General features: G+C 36.3%; 1 protein-coding gene across 2 annotated transcripts in view; it reads left to right on the top strand.

The window, feature by feature from the left end:
• The window catches only part of LOC120539264 (pecanex-like protein 1), a 169497-nt gene that overhangs the window by 140006 nt on the left and 6834 nt on the right, over positions 1 to 22657 (top strand). For both annotated transcript variants that reach the window (XM_039769172.1, XM_039769171.1), the window contains exons 28-33: positions 84 to 314; positions 5502 to 5605; positions 5858 to 6005; positions 7045 to 7275; positions 7364 to 7638; positions 21623 to 21783. In XM_039769172.1, the coding sequence (XP_039625106.1) occupies positions 84 to 314; positions 5502 to 5605; positions 5858 to 6005; positions 7045 to 7275; positions 7364 to 7638; positions 21623 to 21783 (1150 nt within the window). The remainder of the gene's footprint in view (positions 1 to 83; positions 315 to 5501; positions 5606 to 5857; positions 6006 to 7044; positions 7276 to 7363; positions 7639 to 21622; positions 21784 to 22657) is intronic.

Here is a 22657-nt window from a genome sequence, read left to right as displayed (position 1 = left end):
CGGACTATGTAAAGCACTTTATAATTATTATTGTTGTTGTTATTATTGAATACATTTTAAAGTGTTTTGTTTCCTTCCTATAGAGTATTATATATTATGTAATGCGCTCTCCAAAGCTGGAAGACTGGTTGGCTAATGAGACCATTAAGGAAGCTCTCCGTCCCTGCACTGCTCCCTCTTACGTAGATAGTGACCCAACATTTAACCTCAACATAGATGAGGACTATGACCGTATTATGGCTGGCATTACTCTTACAGCTTTCTGCAGTGTTTACCTTGAATGGATCCAACACTGCAACAGCCGCAGGGAAAAGGTAAAGATTCTTTTTTTTCTTTTATGCAATATCATTTGTATTCACTTTCAAAAAGTATGCAAATAATGTATGGAAAGCAATATTTAAAAAACATTTTTTTAAATTGTACAGAATATTAAATTTTAGAATTATTGATGTGGCAATGTTGTTTACACCTTGATATTCCATTTGATAATCACTCATGCAATATCTATTTCTGCTGCATTGGGCCTTGGCTCACTTTGAAAGATCTAGGTAAATCAACAATGAAACATTTATTTTTTGCATGATTTATATTTATACACCACATTCATGGAAATTTTGTACATTTTTTAATTCATCTTGAGATAATTAAACAGTAGTAGTACAAAGATTCTGTGAACACATAATGCCCAATCAAACTAAATTCCTAAAGAGACAAGAAAGAATGTGTCTATGTTTAACAGTCTGGAAAGTCTACAAAGCCATTTCTAAGGTTCTGAGATGGCACAGAATCACAGTGAGAGACAAAATCTCAAAATGGAAGGAACTACAATACGTGAATGTACTGTGAGTGGCCAGCAGTGATTGCTGCAAAGGTAAAGTGTAAAGTTATCAGGGAAGTCACAAAGAGTCTTTAAATAAAAAATAATTGCAGGCTTCTATAGCCTCAGCCAAGGTCTGTCTATTTTTTTTTTTAAGCAAACAAATTGTCAAAGCTAATAACAATGGATAATGTTTCGTTGTGTCAGAATATTTCATATGTAGTGATATCTGAAATACTGGTCACCTTGGCATAAGTGAAAGAACTGTGAATTTTATCAAGTTATCCTGTAGCTTAGTTTGACCATGCAGTAAAATAGTGATGCAACTACAAAAGTAATTGTATATCAGAAAGTCTGATAAAGTATTTTAATTAAACTTTTTTTTTTTTTTTTTTTTATTGGCCTAGTTTTTTACTCACTGCAACTAAATTTGATACTACAAGTTGTAAAATGTAATAGAGCAATTACTTTTTCACACAGTTCCAAATATCCTTGCAAGACAATGTTATGACACAAGTATGAACAAGAAAAAGATGTTACTTCTTTAATTAGGTGACCTTTGCCATTAAATTTTGAAAATATTCAGCGTTAATGTTTACAATAACAGAGTAAATTAGGTAGAAGGCTAATATTTTTCACAGCACTTTAAATGTTTTTATAGTACCATAAAACATAAGTTTGGTTTCAATACCGCTCTTTGAGGCACCTCAGCCACTCTATGTACTGTATCTGATACATTTCTATCCCAGCACACCTGCCAAATTAATGAGTGATTAGATGTACTAAGCTGGCTAGTGGTGGAAGTTAACAAGTAAATGGATATATCGCAAGGTAGCCATAAAAACTGTGCTGTGTCAAAGGAGATATTTAGAAATGGTGACTCTAATGCCCTTTGAAACATAAAAACATCATGACAACAAACCAAATTTAAACACAGTTAAGACCTAATCAGAATGCCAATGAAACACTAACAATTTCAGATTGGTTGCCTGATAACGATGAGCTCAACATGACTAAAGCTGTTTGGGTTCATTTAGACAAAAGAAACAACAAAAAGCAACCAGAGTCAAAAGAAGACTTATGGCAAATCCTAAAAGAAACTTGGGAAAATATATGCCATATTACTACTTTGTGGCAAAAAAGGAGTGTGCCAAATCAGATTGCTTCAGTTTTGCTTTCTAAAGGAGGCCATACAAAATACTGACTTGTTTTGATCAAATTTGTGTCTATTCTGATATTATGTGGTGTTTTCACAAGTGTCTAAATTTTTAATGCCTACATAGCTGGCTTTAAATATTTTCTCATGTGGTCTTGTTTTACACAGTACTGTAGATTTATACTTTTTATAACAATAAATGTTACGGTACAATCAAACTCGATATTAAAAAAAAATGCGTGGGTTCAACAAGGTGCTGGACATTGCACCTTTAGTCTGCATTTCCCTGTAACACTGCATTAGAAAAAGCAGGTCAAAGAATAGATTAGTGGTTGAATACTATGTATATTTTCTAGCAATCATCCAGAATTATTCAAATCATCATTGTGATTCAGTTTTTGGAGTGAATCTCATAATCTTGTTACTTTTACCAAGCTAGTACCACCATTTGATATCTTTTCTTAATTATACCAGAGTTGTGCACTTGATGTTGACAAGCTATTAATTCATTAAGCACAATTTATTGCAAATCAAAATCCTTTCAGAATAACAAATGCTGCAGCAGAACTTTTTCAGAGCATAGACTTGTTGTATTTCAGAAGAGAAACAACATATCCTTGGTTTTAATTTTCCATTTGGAATGAAGTGTTTGTTTAGAACCTGCAATAAGTACTTAATAAAAAGAAAGTACATCTTTAAGAAATTGTTCTTTCATTATGTTGAGTGCACAGTAGGATCTGCTCCTTGTTTAATTGATAAGTTTAAATCAGATATTGATTTGAACTTACAGATTATTAGACTATGAAATTTGATAATTACATTTGTCGGACATCTTCATCCAAGGCAACTTACAATCTTTGAGATACAATTAGTTACATTTATTTTGTTTTATCAGTTGGAGCACAAGCAGGTGAATCAACTTGCTTATGGACACACAGTATAAGTAGTGGGATTTGAATTCACAAACACAGGGTTTGAAGTGCAAAGGTTTAACAATTATGCCATGCTTTTGCCTGCTTTTGTGTGCATCACAATTGAGCACTCCTTTTTTGGTTTGTGCCATTTGCTCCCAGATTGATGGAGCAAAGTCTATGGTCAACAATGCAGAAATCTTTTAAAGCAAAGCAACTCAGTCAAATAACTGTTGATTTCCAGCTCTGACTTCCCAATTTTGTGCAGCACAGTTGCAGTTTTTGTATTTATGTTGCATTTACAAGAACTAATTTTCTTAAAATTTTTGCTGCCACCCAAATTGTAGTACATTTACCTACACACATAAAACGAGGATTAAGTTAGTAACCCAGTTAAGGCAGAAACCTGGTTTCTTAAAACAAATCTCTGTTTACATGTGTAGCAGTCCTTTTGGTAAAATGCTCCCAATATCAAACAACTACACAAAAAAAGGTAAATGTCATCATCTGCTGCCATGAATCCAAAAATAAGCATGAAGCCTGTGATAGTTTTCTAGTATTTAATTAGTTTAGTCCTTCAAGTAATGTGAAGTGAATAACATTCATTCCCTTTTTTACATTCCCCGATCTATGCCACCGGTGACACACCATATGAACACTGGCCACTGTGCCACCATAATACACCGTTTCAATATATTTATAACGAATAGTTGGATGAAAACTAAGCTGATGCTTTATTAATAAGATTCTGTTACTGAATTGCATGCAGCACATTTTTCTCATTCACTATGCAATTGAGCCCTGCAACCAGTATGTATGCTTGTTTTCTTACACCCAGCGCTGCTGGGATAATAAAGCTGGTATTTTTAGTTCAATAAAATAATTATTTTGTCAGATTACCTATTCCTTTTAAAAAGTAATCGGACTACATAAGACATGTTACGCTTAATGTTGTGTTAACCATAACACTGTACCTGTGATTGTGCTGCTGAACTTACCATTGTACACTCCGCTCATCAACATAAATTTAGCAATTTCTGAAATATTGAGACAAGATTATTTCAGCCAGGAGAAGGAGTAATGCAATCATCTGAGCATCTGCTGGAGGAAGTATTTTGGACGCTTCTGCCAGTGGCTGCTGAAAGTGTTTATGAAACTAACACAATCACAAGCTAACAGAATACAACAGACATGCAAAATTTACATGAATTAACCAGGTTTCTCAGAGACCAATAACCTGAATTCTCTAAGTAGAATAAGGGTTTACATGGCATTTTAGAAGCCAGGTTCCTATGAATAACCAGGAGCCTCATGTGTAAACGGTGCGTATACACAAAAATGTTGCGCACGCCCATTTCAACACACACATTGCAATGTGTAATAACTAAACTTGGCGTGAAGCCAAACACATTCTCATGGCAGCTTTTTTGCTCCATTTTACAAACTGGTTTCACCCAGCATCAAAGCAGTGCTACCTTTTCTGTTTGGTCTCCCTTTTTTCAGATTCACATGAGTGATTTCCCTTGATTGTAATCAATCTGTAACAATATAATGGTGCACAGAATGAACAAACTATTCCAAATACCATAGCTGCTTTAGCCTTGTTACTCTCAGTGCACCACTCAGAGTATTTTAACCCACTGTATCTGAGTGGGAAATCAAAACTATACTACAGTTGATCGAAAAGCTCTACGGTGGGTTTTGTAGAGAGCACAGAGGATTATCAGGATATAGCTTTCAGCCCTGGAGGACATTTATAGCGTTTGCTGCCTAAGGATAGCCACTAGCATCTGCATGGATTCCACGCAGCCATGCCACAGTCTGTTTAAATTTCTCCAATCGGCAAACGCTTCAGAGCCTTTCCTTCATGGACCTTGAGGCTCAGAAACCGTTTCATCCCAAGAGACATAAACGCACTAAATCAGTCCACCAAATGCTCCCGGTAGAACTGCTTCTGCTCATAATTACGTCACTGTAAACTTGCACTACAACTAATATTGTACAACCTGAGCTACTTTATGAACTGTTTGTACTATCTGCACCGTATATGCATGTTTATTGTACTCATATTATTATTGTTATTTTATCACTTTATAGGAAAATAAGTTGATGAAGGATTTGCAAGTTGAATCTCTGCAACCCTAGATTGTTGATTAGCCTCATAAAAAATATTTTTTAGCAAAGGTATTGTCAGAGCTGACGATAATGGATATCGTTTTCTTGTGTCAGATCAGACTGCAAAAATCAAATTGCATTTTTGATTTTTATTTTTTGAGTACTCCTTCAACATACATTACAATATAGAACAATTCAATAGTGTATTGCTAGATTTTCCACATACTGTGTATTGCTCAACTCCCAATAATGTTAGAGAACCTCATGACAAATAATAGTAATCCCCTAGATCTTTTTACATATAACAAAACTTAAGCGTTGTTTTATTGGTAAGTGTGCAAGTTTCCCAAATGGATTGTAAGTTTTTGAATGAAGTTGTTTTCAGAGAGAAAAAAAAATCTGTAAAAGTGTTTTTTCTTTGTTTTGTTTTTTGAATAATGTTGATACAGTATGGACAGTTATACTGTACTTGTCTGATTATATTTATCCATTCATTCATCAGATTCTAGAATGTAACTGGGACTCTCCAGCTGTGACCTTGTGCTTTGGACTGTGTATACTAGGCCGCAGAGCTCTGGGCACTGCATCACATAGTATGTCTGCAAGGTAGGTAGGGGTATTATTGTCTTTAGAATGAGCAATTTGAATTTTATCGTCATTAAGTCTTTTTGACACTTTAATGCACCTTATAGTGCCAAACCTACTTAAGTAAATGTGTATAATTAAGCACTTGTCTTTTCATTATTTCTCTAAAAGTAGGTGTATTTCTTGATTACTGATTAAATGTGGACAGTCTATAGTATGGTACTCATGGTAGTATGTTTCCTGATTTATGTTTCTGGTCTTTGATTATGGCAGTCTGGAACCCTTTTTGTATGGGTTACATGCGCTATTTAAAGGAGACTTCCGGATCACTTCACCTAGAGATGAATGGGTCTTTGCAGACATGGACCTCCTTCATAGAGTCGTGGCACCTGGAGTACGCATGTCTCTGAAATTGCATCAGGTATATTTGACATTGATGTTATTGTAGTTCTCATATTATTAAATGACAAGAAAGCTTACCGTACATATTTTACAAATGAAATGTCCCTAATGCTTTCTAATTTATTTATTCTCATTTGTGATTAATATACTGTATATTTGCATAATACTAAACATTTATTACCATAATAATTATTAATTTAAAAATATACCAAAGAATTGCAAAAAATATTCCTTTGTTTTTCACTTGAAATAAAAGAATTATACTGAGGTATATTGACAAAATACTATATATAGTTCTACAGCCAAAATGTATATCCATGTGGAACATTTTAGATTTGCAATACATATGCTGCTCTCAATGAATCACAGGCAGATTTGGCATGCATCATAATACTTGACATTGCGTAGGAAAAGGACGTACATTTTGAGGAAAAACTTGCTTACTTCATAATTTTAAACAGTTCTGACTTGTGTCTCGTGATGGTAGTTTACTTAACATTACAAGCTTCAGGTTCTTCAGCACAAACATATAAAGACACGAACTGTACGCAATATTACATTGTGTTATCCATCTTAAGCATAACTGCTTTTTGCTGATAGTCCAAGGAGCATGTGTTGAAAGGTTGATGCCTTATTAGCTTTTTAATCTTTGCGATAATCCTCTCATTTTGCAAAGATATTACAATCTACTCCTTTTTATAATGTATTCTTTCAAGTTCTAAACCCTTGTGCAATGTAAAGATTACAGTACTTATTGTTTCCTTTTTACTGTTTATCGCAGTCAGGATGGGCTCAATCTCCTTGTACTTCTATAAGGTAGATTCAAAAAAACGAACAGATAGAAGATGAAAAAGTGTTTTTTTTAATTATTGTGGATGAACTATTAATTTAACATTTTGCTGATGCAATATTATTATTTAGAAAAATCCTTCACTACTATTTTGAATTAAAGGACAATAAAATATTAGGTTGCAGGTCATATCCTACTGTGTATTAAACACCAATGAAGCGACCTTTTGCCATGTTTTCTACCTAGACATGTTTTTTCTTCTCTCTAGGATCACTTTACATCTCCTGATGAGTATGAAGATCCTATTGTTCTATATGATGCAATCACAGCTAATGAAGAAAAAATGCTGATTTCTCATGAAGGTGACCCAGTATGGCGTAGAGCTATTCTTACTAACAAGCCTTCTTTGTTAGCTTTGCGCCATGTCATGGATGATGGCAGTGATGAATACAAGATTATAATGTTGAATAAGAGATTTCTAAGCTTCAGAGTAATCAAGGTAAACTTCTGCTTAAATTTGTATATACAGCAATTATCTACCTGTCTTTACTATTAGAATGACTTTCACATTTTGTTTTTCTTCTAAGGTAAACCGGGAATGTGTTCGGGGGTTATGGGCAGGACAGCAGCAAGAATTAGTGTTTTTGAGGAATAGAAATCCTGAACGTGGCAGCATTCAAAATGCTAAGCAAGCTCTGCGCAATATGATAAACTCTTCATGTGATCAACCCATTGGCTACCCCATTTATGTATCCCCTCTTACTACATCGTATGCAGGAGAGCACAGCCAGCTGCGTTCAATCTGGGGTGGACCCGTCAGTCTTCGAAATATTTCCAACTGGTTCATAAGCAGCTGGGACAGGTAAAAAAAACTTTATTTTTATAGGATGCATAATGCAGATTATTAATATATGTAATGTTTTGCATATCACAGTGAAAGTCTTGTGTTGCTTAAAATATCTGATTCAAGACTGATTATTTTTTACTCATATGAAAGTATATTTGAGTGACATACTTTTATATTAAACATACCTGGCTCATTTGTGAAATATTGCCTGTTAGAGGTAATTTTGCTGTAATTTTCTCTTTTTTTGTTTCTCTCACTCAATTGAGACTAACAAAAGAATGTATAAAAAATATATATCGATGCAGTAGTGATTAATTCCAATCTGGTCAGTAATCTTTTACTCAAGTGAGAAGTAAAACTTCAATAAGATTTTTATAGCTTGAACATTGCTCTGACAATTGAGTTATGGCGGTGGCAGTATTTACAATGTAACCAGACAGCAAAATCAGCACTGGCAAGAAAAAAAGAGGAAAAAATAGTGACAAGTTGAACATTTACAGGCTTTCTGTATTAGATAGAAACATGAGGCTCATCCCTAGGATGTTCATTCAAGGACATGATTGATTTCTGCTAAAAAGATAATTAGGCAGATATAGCACATTTAGAGAGAGAGAAACTCCAGAATCAAAAATAAAATTATTAATTTATTCTCTGATTCTTTTAATTTCAAAATAAGTCACTGTTGTGAAAAAATATAGTAAGCAGACCCTGTTTACTTTTCTGTTCTCTTGTGTGTGCAGTGATATCTCAGTGTATCAAATGCAAGCAAAAGTCTGATTCAGAGTGCTGACAGAATTATACCATGCATCCCCTACTGTTAACTACAGAGGAAATTGATGCTTTAAGTTTTTATCTTGTTTAGTACTAGGGTGTTGTACCATGTTAACCATTAGGAATGTAGTGAAAAGTCAAGCAAAATGACACCTTTTATTGGCTAACTAAAAAGATTACAATATGCAAGCTTTCGAGGCAACTCGGGCATACACACATATATATATATATATATATATATATATATATACACATATATATATATATATATATATATATATATATACACATATATATATACTGCTCAAAAGAATTAAAGGAACACTTTTAATCAGAGTATAGCATAAAGTCAATGAAACTTATGGGATATTAATCTGGTCAGTTAAGTAGCAGAGGGGGTTGTTAATCAGTTTCAGCTGCTGTGGTGTTAATGAAATTAACAACAGATGCACTAGAGGGGCAACAATGAGATGACGCCCAAAACAGGAATGGTTTAACAGGTGGAGGCCACTGACATTTTTCCCTCCTCATCTTTTCTGACTGTTTCTTCACTAGTTTTGCATTTGGCTACAGTCAGTGTCACTACTGGTAGCATGAGGCGATACCTGGACCCTACAGAGGTTGCACAGGTAGTCCAACTTCTCCAGGATGGCACATCAATACGTGTCATTGCCAGAAGGTTTGCTGTGTCTCCCTGCACAGTCTCAAGGGCATGGAGGAGATTCTAGGAGACAAGCAGTTACGCTAGGAGAGCTGGAGAGGGCCATAGAAGGTCCATAACCCATCAGCAGGACCAGTATCTGCTTCTTTGGGCAAGGAGGAACAGGATGAGCACAGCCAGAGCCCTACAAAATGACCTCCAGCAGGCCACTGCTGTGAATGTCTCTGACCAAACAACCAGAAAGACTTCATGAGGGTGACCCAAGGGCCCCATGTCCTCTAATGGGCCCTGAGCTCACTGCCCAGTAGCATGCAGCTCGATTGGCATTCGCCATAGAATACCAGAATTGGCAGATGCACCACTGGTGCCCTGTGCTTTTTACAGATGAGAGCAGGTTCACCCTAAGCACGTGACAGAAGTGAAAGGGTCTGGAGAAGCCACGGAGAACATTATGCTGCCTGTAACATCATTCAGCATGAGCAGTTTGGTGGTGGGTTAATGATTGTCTGGGGAGGCATATCCATGGAGGGTCACACAGACCGCTACAGGCTTGACAAAGGCACCTCGGCTGCCATTAGGTATCAGGATGAAATCCTTGGACCCATTGTCAGACCCTATGCTGGTACAGTGGCTCCTGGTGTACAACAATTCCTGGCCTCATGTGGTGAGAGTAGGCAGGCAGTTCCTGGAGGATGAAGGAATTGATACCATTGACTGGCCACCACACTTTCCTGACCTAAACCCAATAGAACACCTCTGGGAGATTATGTTTTGGTCCATCCAATGCCACCAGGTTGCACCTCAGACTGTCCAGGAGCTGAGTGATGCCCTGGTCCAGATCTGGGAGGAGATCCCCCACAACACCATCTGTCATCTCATTAGAAGCATGCACCGATGTTGTCAGGCATGTATACAAGAACACAGGGGCCATACAAAGTGCTGCATAATTTTGAGTTGCTGTAATTAAATTTTGGCAAAATGGACTAGCCTGCCACATCATTTTTTCACTCTGATTTTGGGGCGCCTTTGAATTCAGGGCTCTGTAGGTTGATCATTTTCATTTCCATCAAACGATGTGGCATCCTTTCGTTCCTAACACATTACCCAGTCTATTTCAGTATAGATATCGAGGAGGATTACTTTTTCCCATTGAGATCTGATGTGTTTTCAAAGTGTTCCTTTAATTTTTTTGAGCAGTTATATATATATATATATATATATATATATATATATATATATATATATATATATATATATATATATATATATATATATATATATATATATATATATATATATATATATATATATATATATATATACACACATATATACACACACATACATATATATACACACATACATATCATACTGTATATACACATATATATGTATACATATATACATATCTACATATATATATTAGGGGTGGGACTCGATTAGAAAAATTAATCTAATTAATTAGAGGCTGTGTAATAATTAATCTTGATTAATCGTATGTAATCACACATGAAAATTTGCCCCAAATCGCAAATGTTTTTTTTTTAATTTTAGTGGGTGACAGAATCAAATAATAGACATGGACATGAATATTGTAAACTCAAGCTCTTTTAATTTCTGAAAAAATTAGCTTTTAAACTGCATTTCAATTCAAAATAGTAACAAAAATATCATCCCTGACTAAAATTGGGCAGACTTAAAAATAAAGTGGTAAATAAACTGCCAAATAGGCAGCCGTAAAGAGGTGAGAACACGCGCGTCATCACGTGTGCTTAGCCTACTCTGCGTTCACCGTAAAATGCAATATATACATTTATATTTTTGTTTATTTGTATATGTATATTACTAATATTAATTTATTATTATAATATATAAAAACGATTTTACGAGCAGCTGGGATGGTGCCCCCCCTATGGGTTGGTGCCCTAGGCAGACTGCATACTCTGCGTATAGGAGCGGCGGTACTGTCGATGTACCAGGAAATCATGCATTGACAAAAGTTCCCCTTTGCTTGGAATTGAAAGTGTGATTAAATGCGTTATTTTTAACGCGCTATGGAGTACATGCATCAAGCTTCTCAGCTGTGCTTGTGCTAAGAAAGAGAAACATTTTAAAAATAACGTAACATGATTCTGCGTTAACCGATATTTTTTCATACGCCTCAAACCAAGGGGATGCGAGGCTAAAATGAATCGGGAAGCGTGCGTACATACTCAGTGCATCCCCTCTCGGGAATCTAACCTCGGATGTCGGCGCTAGAAGCGAATTGCGCCACGGCGTGTGGCTCGTCTATTTAAGAGTATGTAGATCGGGGGATATATATATATATATATATATATATACACTAGCAAAATACCAAGCCAAGCGGAGAAGTAGTGTGTTAAAGAAGCAATGAAAAGAAAAGCAAACATTTTAAAAATAACGTAAGATGATTGTTAATGTAATTGTTTTGTCATTGATATTGAGTGTTGTTGTCATATCTATCTATTTATATATATATATATATTTATATATATCTGTATATATATATTTATATATATCTGTATATATATATATATATCTGTATATATATAAATATACATATATATATATATATATATATAGCAAAATACCTGCATTGGCAGCGAGAAGTAAAAAGAAAAGGAAACATTTTAATAATAACGTAACATGATTCACAATGTAATTGTTTTGTCATTGTCATGAGTGTTGCTGGCATATATATATAAATATATATATATATATATATATATATACATCTATACACATATATATACACAGTTATATATATATACACACATACATATATATACATACTGTATATACACATATACATATCTACATATATACTGTATATACACATTTATATACAAATCTACATATATATATTAGGGGTGGGACTCGATTAAAAAAATTAATCCAATTAATTAGAGGCTGTGTAAGAATTAATCTTGATTAATCGTATGTAATCGCACACGTAAATTTGCCCCAAATCGCAAATGTTTTTTTTTATTTAAAAGTGTTTTAGTGGGCTTACAGAATCAAATAATAGACATGTACATGAATATTGTAAACTGAAGCTGTTTTAATTTCTGAAAAAAAAGCCTTTAAACTGCATTTGAATTCAAAACAGAAACAAAAATATCATCCCTGGTTAAAATTGGGCAGACTTAAAAATAAAGTGGTAGTTTAAGTACTTTAAGTAGATTTTCAGAATAGTATTGTCTTTAAATAATAATAACCAAAATTTCAACATAAAGTGCAGTTTTTCTTAAAAAAATAAGTCAGAAACATAAAAGGTAATTTGACCAACTTAATCTTTAAACTCTGAGTAACCTTAGCCAAAATTATTTTGTACATTAGGCTAAAACAGTGTGATCATTGAACATTTTGTAATTAGATGTAATTAGAATTACTAACGGTCACGGAAGTCCAATGATCCCCAGTAAGAGCCACAAAGTCTGCTTTCTGTAATGCATCTAATTTTGCTTGCTTTTCAGTGTGCACAAAACCATGCTTTTATCAAGGCTTCGCTCGGGAAGTCGAAATGATCAGTCGTAGGAACGCGCTTTATTCCGACTCTAACATTTTTGTAGCTGTGATGTGTGCATCAGTGTAATGGATGTACCAGGAAATCATGCATTGACAAAAGTTCCCGTTTGCTTGGAATTGAAAGTGTGATTAAATGCATTATTTTTAACGCTGCTATGGAGTACATGCATCGAAGCTTCTCAGCTGTGCTTGTGCTAATAAAGGGAAACATTTTAAAAATAACGTAACATGATTCTGCTAACCTAATATTTTTTCATACGCCCCAAACCAAGGAGATGCTAAGGTAAAATGAATCAGTAGCGCGTACATACTCAGTGCATCCCTCTCGAATCGAACCTGAATGTCGGCATTAGAGGCTTAAGACTCTACAATTGCGCCACAGCATGTGGCTTGTCTATGCGAGAGTATTTACTGTAGATCGGGGTATATATATACATTTAAATATATACCCGCGTATCGCAGTGGAGAAGTAGAAGTTATGAAAAGAAAAGGGAACATTTTAAAAATAACGTAACATGATTGTCAATATACAGTAATTGTTTTGTGAGTGTTATTGAATGTTGCTGTCATCAAGGATTTGATTATCATTATTTGTTTCAATCAGGGTCGATTTGTACGATGTGTTGTGTTCAAGTTACATTCCGTGTTTGTCAATCGCTGTAAAGATAAGAGGTTTCATTCATCGATTAGTGTCTTACTGCATCAATAAACAGCTCGCCTTCTTCTTTATCTGAGACCTGACACACTGCATGCACAGGTTTTTTACACTGTCTTCCTTTAGCGGACATTGACTTTTTCCACCGTGGTGCTTTGTTTCCACAGTAGCTGCATTTATGAATATGCTTATCAGACGCTTCATATTTTTGCTGCCTTTTCAATTGTGTAATTCGGTTTTGTTCAGCTCTTTGGAACTGTTGCTTTTATCTGTGCACTGCGCCAGTTCACGGAGCCACTCGGTGTACTTGCATCGAAGGTTCCCAGCTGTGCTGGTGCCATCTCGCTATGTCCATAGCTTTATTTAATGTTACCTTAGTCCTGGCACTTAAAACTTTCTCGCAGTTTCGCTGAGTTTGTGTCAAACACCACCCTGACCATCTCATCTTCCTCTCCATAAGCACAGTCCTTCACCCGTGAATATTTACCCGTGGCAGTTTGCTATTGGATTGCCGCTGACGGACGGCCTTATATGGGCAGGCACTAAATTACAAACGCCAGCGGCAGCCTGTCTATGAACTTAATTTAAAGTGTAGGTTTACATCGTGCTTTGTTTCCGAAGTAGCAGAACTCGCTTCTTATTGTTTCGCTGCCTTCTCAATTATATAATGCATGTTTTCTTGAGCGCTTTTTGAGGTCTTCCTGGTTTTCTATGTACTGCGTGATTACGTGGGAGGCGTGATGATGTCACACTAAACTCCCCACGGCGTTGAAGCTCATCTCCATTACAGTAAATGGAGAAAACTGCTTCCAGTTATGACCATTACGCGTAGAATTTCGATATAAAACCTGCCCAACTTTTGTAAGGAAGCTGTAAGGAATGAACCTGCCAAATTTCAACCTTCCACCCACACGGGAAGTTGGAGAATTAGTGATGAGTCAGTGAGTGAGTGAGTGAGGGCTTTGCCTTTTATTAGTATATATATATATATATATATATACCCGCATTTCGCAGTGGAGAAGTAGTGTGTTAAAGAAGTTATGAAAAAGAAAAGGGAACATTTTAAAAATAACGTAACATGATTGTCAATATACAGTAATTGTTTTGTGAGTGTTGCTGTCATCAAGGATTTGATCATCATTATTTCTTGCAATCAGGTTCGTATTTGGAGGATGTGTTTATTTAATGGTAGCTAAGACCCGGCACTTAAAACATTTCTTGCTACAGCAATTTTAACTCGCTACAAAGTGATCCAAAGTCTCGCTTATACCTCGTGTCTTCTCAGTAAACTTGTATGTCGCGAATACCGTCATTCGTCGTAGGCATGACAAACGGCAGCGGAAGTGTGTCTATAAACTTAATGTAAACTTACGGTTCACGCCGTGCTTTGTTTCCGCAATAGCTGCACTTATGAATATACATTGGCCTCGCTTACTGAGTGCAAGGGAAAAAATTTAAATGTAGTCTATAAGTTATTAAAAGTAAAACATTAACGTTTTGTTCAGTTTCTTGCTACAGCAATTTTAACTCCGCTACAAAGTGATCCAAAGTCTCGTTTATACCTCGTGTCTTCTCAGTAAACTTGTATCTGGCGAATACCATCATTCGTCGTTGGCATGACAAACGGCAGCGGGAGTGTGTCTATAAACTTAATATAAACTTACGGTTCACGCCTTGCTTTGTTTCTGCAGTAGCTGTACTTATGAATATGCTTGTATTTATGAATACTCTTGTATGCATCACTTGCTTCATAACTTTTTCTGCCTTCTCAATTGTGAAATGGCGTTTTTTGTTCGGCTTTGTTTGGAGGTCTTCCTTGTTCTCTACGTACTTACGTAGGAGGCATGATGATGTCACACGAAACTCCGCCCCCCCACGACCATCCAGCTCAACTCCATTACATTATATGGAGAAAAATTTCAGCCTTCTGCCCACACGGGAACTTGGAGAATTAGTGATGAGTCAGTGAGTAAGTGAGTCAGTCGGTCAGTCAGTGAGGGCTTTGCCTTTTATTAGTATAGATAAAAAAACTGAGAAAGCACATGTACATAAGTATTCACAGCCTTTGTCATGAAGCTCAAAATTGAGCTCAGGTGCATCCTGTTCCCGCTGATCATCCTTGAGATGTTTCTGCAGCTTAATTGGAGTCCACCTGTGTTAAATTCAGTTGATTGGACATGATTTGGAAAGGCACACACCTGTCTATATAAGGTCCCACAGTTGACAGTTCATATCAGAGCACAAACCAAGCATGAAGTCAAAGGAATTGTCTGTAGACCTCCGAGACAGGATCATCTCGAGGCACAAGCCTGGGGAAGGTTACAGAAAAATTTCTGCTGCTTTGAAGGTCCCAATGAGCACAGTGGCCTCCATCATCCATAAGTAGAAGAAGTTCGAAGCCACCAGGGGCCTCATGTATAACGCCGTGCGTTGAGTTTGCACTATAACATGGCATAAGCACAAAAGCCAAAATGTGCTTACGCACAGAAAAATCCAGGTGCAGGAATATGTGCGTACTTCAACTTCCACGTTCTTCCGCTACTTAAATCCCAATCAGCGTGAAAAGTAACGCTCATGCACGCGCTTTATGTAACGCCCCAACTCCTCCCAGAATTATGCCTCTTTGAATATGCAAATCGATATAAATCGCCCTTAAGCGCAGCCTTCTGTGAAAAGACAATGGGAAAAGCACGGGGGAAAATAAAAGAATTTCAGCGAATACCAAGTGGAGGCAAAGGAAAAACATACTATTTGTTTAATTAAACCGTGGTATAATCAACAAAAGGAAGTTGATCAAGTAACATAGCGTGTTGGAGAAACTTGAAAGCTCACATTCACAAAATCGCACAGTGCCGGAAATAAAAAAGAAGTCAGATCTTCTCAGTCGCCGTGAAAAGGCGAGTTGTAGCCCACTGTCTGAGTGTCATATGATGCTAATTAGGGTACAGAGAAAAAAAAGGCAAACAGTGGGGAAAAAGCACGAAATGTCAACTTCAAACTCGAAATTTCCACTTTAATCACATAGTTTATTTTGTCATTAAAATAGAACATCATAAACTTCATCTTAAAATCGTTTATTTAACCAGTTTCTCAAGTCACATCGTAATTTAAGTATAGCACGTTAAATGCTTTGTTTTGTATGTGATTTTCTATGTGCTCTATGTGTGTGAATCACTATGTGCTTCTTAAACCGGCTCTCTTCCTCTGACAGGGCACAGAATCCATTACATTCATGATATTACAGCTCTGTGAATAACTAAAATACTGAGATGTATACGTGATATTATTTTCATGATGATAGTTAAAGCATGTTATTAAACATGGGTTTCACGGCACAGTGATTGTGTGCGACCTTCGATGAAATTATTTATTGCAGCAGTACTCATGGGCGGCTCTATGTCCAATAGAGAAAGTCCAATGTCAATATGGTATCTTATGCACGGTGAATGGCCACATCCGTTGCGGACACTGCATAGCCGCCTTGTGCTCATGACACAAGCGTTTAACTTTTGTCGAAATTTGCCGCTGCATTTTTAGCTGTGTCGTTATTTTCTCTTTCTGTTTTATATTCAATATACAGGGTGGGCCATTTATATGGATACACCTTAATAAAATGGAAATGGTTGGTGATATTAACTTCCTGTTTGTGGCACATTAGTATATTTGAGGGGGGAAACTTTTCAAGATGGGTGGTGACCATGGTGGCCATTTGGAAGTCGGCCATTTTGGATCCAACTTTTGTTTTTTCAATAGGAAGAGGGTCATGTGACACATCAAACTTATTAAGAATTTCACAAGAAAAACAATGGTGTGTTTGGTTTTAACGTAACTTTATACTTTCATGAGTTATTTACAAGTTTCTAAACTTCTAAAATGTGAAACATTTTGTCGTGGCCGAGACAGCATGTGCTTGATACTGTAGACCGATAATTCTCTTTACGATCAGCTGCTGCTGTGATTCCCCACTCAGATACAGTGATATAAATACTCCGAGTGCTGCAGTGAGAGTAATATGGAAAAAGATGATCCGCTGTGGCAACTCCTAACGGGAGCAGCTGAAAGAAAAAAGTGGTGCAGTTAGAGTAACAACCCTAACGCAGTTATGGTATTTGGAATACTATGGCTATTCCCTGGACCATTATATTGTTACAAGTTAATTACAATCAGATGCATTACACTAATAAACAATTTGCGGTTAGTTTCAGTGTATTTATAAAGCCGTGTCAGTAACACTGCTTTGACACTGGGTGCCACCAGTCTGCAAAACCGAGCGGAGAACTTGCGTACGACAAAGTATGAGGTACCGTGGAAAAGTGCATGGCTTTACGCCAAGTGTAGGTTTTATACATCGCGATTTGAACGTGGAAAAGTTCTTACGCAACATTTCTGTGCGTACGCACCGTTTATACATGAGGCCCCAGGACTCTTCCTAGAGCTGGCCGGCCATCTAAACTGAGTGATCGGGGGAGAAGGGCCTTAGTCAGGGAGGTGACCAAGAATCCGATGGTCACTCTGTCATAGCTCCAGAGGTCCTTTGTGGAGAGAGGATAACCTTCCAGAAGGACAACCATCTCTGCAGCAATCCACCAATCAGGCCTGTATGGTACAGTGGCCAGACGGAAGCCACTTCTTAGTAAAAGGCACATGGCAGCCCGCCCGCCTGGAGTTTGCCAAAAGGCACCTGTAGGACTCTCAGACCATGAGAAACAAAATTTTCTGGTCAGATGAGACAAAGATTGAACTCTTTGGTGTGAGTGCCAGGCATCACATTTGGAGGAAACCAGGCACCGTTCATCACCAGGCCAATACCATCCCTACAGTGAAGCATGGTGGTAGCAGCATCATGCTGTGGGGATGTTTTTCAGCGGCAGGTACTGGGATACTAGTCAGGATAAAGGGAAAGTTGACTGCAGCAATGTACAGAGACATCCTGGATGAAAACCTGCTCCAGAGCTCTTGACCTCAGACTGGGGCGACGGTTCATCTTTCAGCAGGACAACAACCCTAAGCACACAGCCAAGATATCAAAGGAGTGGCTTCAGGGCAACTCTGTGAATGTCCTTGAGTGGCCCAGCCAGAGCCCAGACTTGAATCCGATTGAACATCTCTGGAGAGATCTTAAAATGGCTGTGCACCAACGCTTCCCATCCAACCAGATGGAGCTTGAGAGGTGCTGCAAAGAGGAATGGATGAAACTGGCCAAGGATAGGTGTGCCAAGCTTGTGGCATCATATTCAAAAAGATTTTTTTTATTTTTAATAAATTTGCAAAAACCTCAAGTAAACTTTTTTCACGTTGTCATTATGAGGTGTTCTGTGTAGAATTCTGAGGAAAAAAATGAATTTAATCAATTTTGGAATAAGGCTGTAACATAACAAAATGTGGAAAAAGTGATGTGCTGTGAATACTTTCTGGATGCACTGTACATTAATACTTCCCCAAGAAAGATAATACTGGGTAAAAAAATAATAATTTAGCTGCATGAGCTGTAAATATACTGTACAATTTAAAACAATGTTGCTACAGTTGGCATAATTTTGCAATTAAGAAATGTGAAAAACTGGACACAACATAAAAGTGGGACTATAATTACTAAAATCGTGAATTCCTTTTTAAGCTCATTTTTCTAAATTGGTATCTTTTATTTAATTTTCATTTATAATCAAGTAATTATAGGCCCTGAAAACATTAAAAAAAGAAAAATCAAGTTTAAATTTATTTTAATTTTAGTAGCATAGTGGCATAGGGGAGTTAATATTTCAGACAGGAGAAGTAACAGATGATAGGAAAATCAGTTAGAAGGGAGAGAAAATGGATTCCTGTAATTACAAACTAATTAGGTGTATGCCTATTTCTATTGTGTGTATAGGTAGAGAGAGAGAGAACACATTTTTATTTGTCCCCACGGGGAAATTTGGCTTTTTACAAAAGCTCATTGGATAAATAAATATACACACACCAGAATGTCTAAAAAGAAATAAAATTAAAAAGAAAAAGAATGTCTGGTTGAGGCATTCTGCAAGAATATTGCCATTGGCGTAATGGAGTCCCTCTAGTGTTTCTTAACACACTTCTGCTTAATAATTTGTTGTCGAAACTACTTTGTGTTAATCTGTCAAAAGAGAGAGGATATTTAGCATTGTTCATAATGGCACTTAGTTTTGTTTTAATTCTCTCCTTTGCTTACTACGTCCAGGGACTTCAGAGTGAATACCATAACTGTGCTTGCCCTTTTAATTAGTTTGTTGATTTAGTGGGTCGGTCTTGAAGTGATGTTACTGGCCCGTCGCACCACAGCGTAGGAAATTGTACTGGCCATCACAGAGCTGTAGAATATGTGAAGATGTCACTATCCACTTTAAAGTTCTTCTGTGTGACTAGTCCAACCTTTCGTTGATATGGATCCCAAGTATTTGTAGGTGTGCACCACTTCTCCATCCTTTCCCTGAGTAGTGACTGGACACAGAGGCTCTTGAAAGTCTATAACAAGTTCCTTGTTTTTTCTGATGTTAAAATGCAGACAATTCTTTCAGCACCAAGAAACAAAGTTCTCCACCTGACTCTGTTTACTCTGTCAAATCTCCTTTATCAATATACCATGGAAGTGCAGAATCATCTAGGAATTTCTGAAAGTGACATGACCTGGTATATAGTCTGAGGTATACAGAGTAAAGAGAAAAGGGGACAGGACTGTTCCTTATTTTTTATAGCAAATGTTTCTTTCAGAAATAAGATAACATGAATGCCAAAACCACTTAAGGCAGTGTAAAATTGCTTTATTTAATCTGTTTTCGAATTTGCACTATGTCATTAGTAACTTGTTACATTTTGTATTTTGCTTGAAGACTGCTTTGACTGCTCCTAACCTGCACTATTGAATTGAATCAATTACCCTGTAATTCTTGAATATAGAAAACAATTCACCTTCAGAAAGTTTTTATAACCTAGTAAATGTGTATCATTTACTAAGCTGTCAAGATATAGGCTGCAGAAATTCTTCATCACTTGGTCTTTTACAATAATGACAGAAGAACATGTTGCCACTTTGGAATGAATTGTAATGGAGAATCAAATAATGGTGGTGTGTAAGACAGGAATTAATTCTTTTTAAACAAGCATGAACATGGACTTCGCACAGTGGGTGTACAGAACGTTAAACCCTAAAATGAAGCATTCCAGCATCCAGTGTTCCAAGGAGAATCTCAAATAATGAAATTCTGACTAGAATTAATTTAAGAATTATTTTATTCAGCAGATGAAGAGGGTTTTAAACCTCATTATAATCCAGAGTTCAAACCACAATGAAAACAATTTAAGCATGTTGATTGTCCCATAAACAAAGAAACTCAAGGTTCAAGCTGGTCCCAGTTTGATCAGTATTATGATGTTAACAATCTAGTCCACACTAAACACATACCTACAAAGACCCTCATAACTGATCATCATTACATAGATTGGCCTGGCAACTGTAGAAGTCAAGTCAAAGAAAAGAGGCAAGGAAAGTTACTGACTAGCATCATGTTCCTTCTTCACAGAAATGCCTTCACTCATGATACATGGGTTGTAAAGAATGCTTTGAGAAACTAGCAGTTTAAAGAGATGATACACCCACTCTGTGGCATAATATTGTTTCCATCTGTTCTCCAATCTGAAGGGCTAGTTCCGTGGGAGGCACTATGACTGTGATAAACTCTGCTACAGAAGAGTGGTTGCGCAAGCAAAATAAAATATTTTGAGTGGAATAGAAGAGCTTTCTAAATGTTGAAGCAAATGTATTAAAATAAAAAGGCACTTTTTGTGTTTCTGCGTGAACTATAATTAGTAATAACATGAAAGTATGTCTTCACAGAGCATTTTCCTTTGAAATGTGCATTTATTTTTATTATTATTAATTATATGAGCAAACTTTATTGTACATTGTCTTTGTACATGCTTCCTTCCATATTACCTCAGTTTCCTAGAAGAGCATATAAACAACACAGAATCATTTCACTAGTGACAGAGGTTCAAAAGTAAGTATTATAACAAAATGAATTATTTTGTAAACCCAAAATCATGAAAACTCTCATCCTCTGGCTAAGTTTTATTTTAATTCAAGTTACAAGTGAGCTTCAAAACTATTTCAACTTAATGTATTTATGTGCAGATTTGTTAAAAAATAAACCAAATCAAGTTTTATTTAGCTTAAGCAACCAGGTTTGAGATTGTGATGTTTATAAACTTGATTTTAATATGGTTCATTTTTACTTTTGATATAATCTATGTTTAAAGTGTGTGTCTGTTTTAAATTGCCTCTTCCCTTCAATATTTAATTTTGCTTCCAATGACTTACACTAAATTTTGTGTTTTGGTTTTATTCTCAGGTTACAAAAAGGATGTGGTGCTGGTTGCAATAGTGGAGGAAATATTGAGGATTCAGACTGTGGAGGTGGTTCCTCTTCCATTGGTAACAATCCCACACTACACACAGTACAGAGCACAGGACCTCAGGTCCCACCAGTAACCACTGCACAACCTCCCATAGGTATTAAGATTTCTTCTTTTTTTTTGCCATATTGAAAAATAGTGTGATCTTCAGTAATATAAATTTTTAATTTGTACTGCAATCATACATGGTTTAATGAAAAAAAATTAAAAGCTTATTTTATTAGTACATGTATGTTAGAATGTCAAGAAGGAGGTTTGTATCAAGCAGGGCACTTTTTGAAAGAAAAGTTTTCTGTTAATAAGTAGTAAAATGTCCCTTTTCCACTCCTTATAAATTAACTCATCCTGTATAAAACCAAAATTTAGAATTGTACTTGATTTCTTTTTTTAATTTTGATCACTTAAATCAGTTGAAAGAAGGCCATCTGGAGAAAAGCAACACTGATTTATTTCAATTTTTATTTTTCCCCTCCATCAACTGGATGTAGTACATGGAAGATGTGATGTTTCAAAACCTTTTTATTGTAACTCTGATAATCAGAGCCGTATATATTCATCACCAAAATACTTTTGTATTTCTGATATTGGCTGATTACATATATAATGTTTTTTTTGCAAATTTAGGTGCATATCAATAATTTAGAATTTCCTGCCTTGTGCCCTGTGTTGGCTGGGATTGGCTAAAGCAGACCCCTGTGACCCTGTAGTTAGGATATAGCAGGTTGGATAATGGATGGATGGATCATCGAAAATGTATTTCAATAATTCAGTTCAAAGAGTGAAACATATATAGATTCATTACACTCGGAGTTTTATATTTCAAGCATACAGTAATCCCTCCTCGATCGTGGGGGTTGCATTCCAGACCCAGCCCGCGATAGATGAAAATCCACAAAGTAGAATTCAAAAGTTTGTATGGCTATTTTTATATATTTTAAGCCCTTAGAAACTCTCCCACACTGTTTATAAAT

This window comes from Polypterus senegalus, chromosome 11 (genome assembly GCF_016835505.1).
Source record: "Polypterus senegalus isolate Bchr_013 chromosome 11, ASM1683550v1, whole genome shotgun sequence".
NCBI classification, from domain to species: domain Eukaryota; kingdom Metazoa; phylum Chordata; class Cladistia; order Polypteriformes; family Polypteridae; genus Polypterus; species Polypterus senegalus.
Note: the sequence above shows the minus strand (reverse complement) of the source record. Positions and strands in the feature narration are given on the sequence as shown.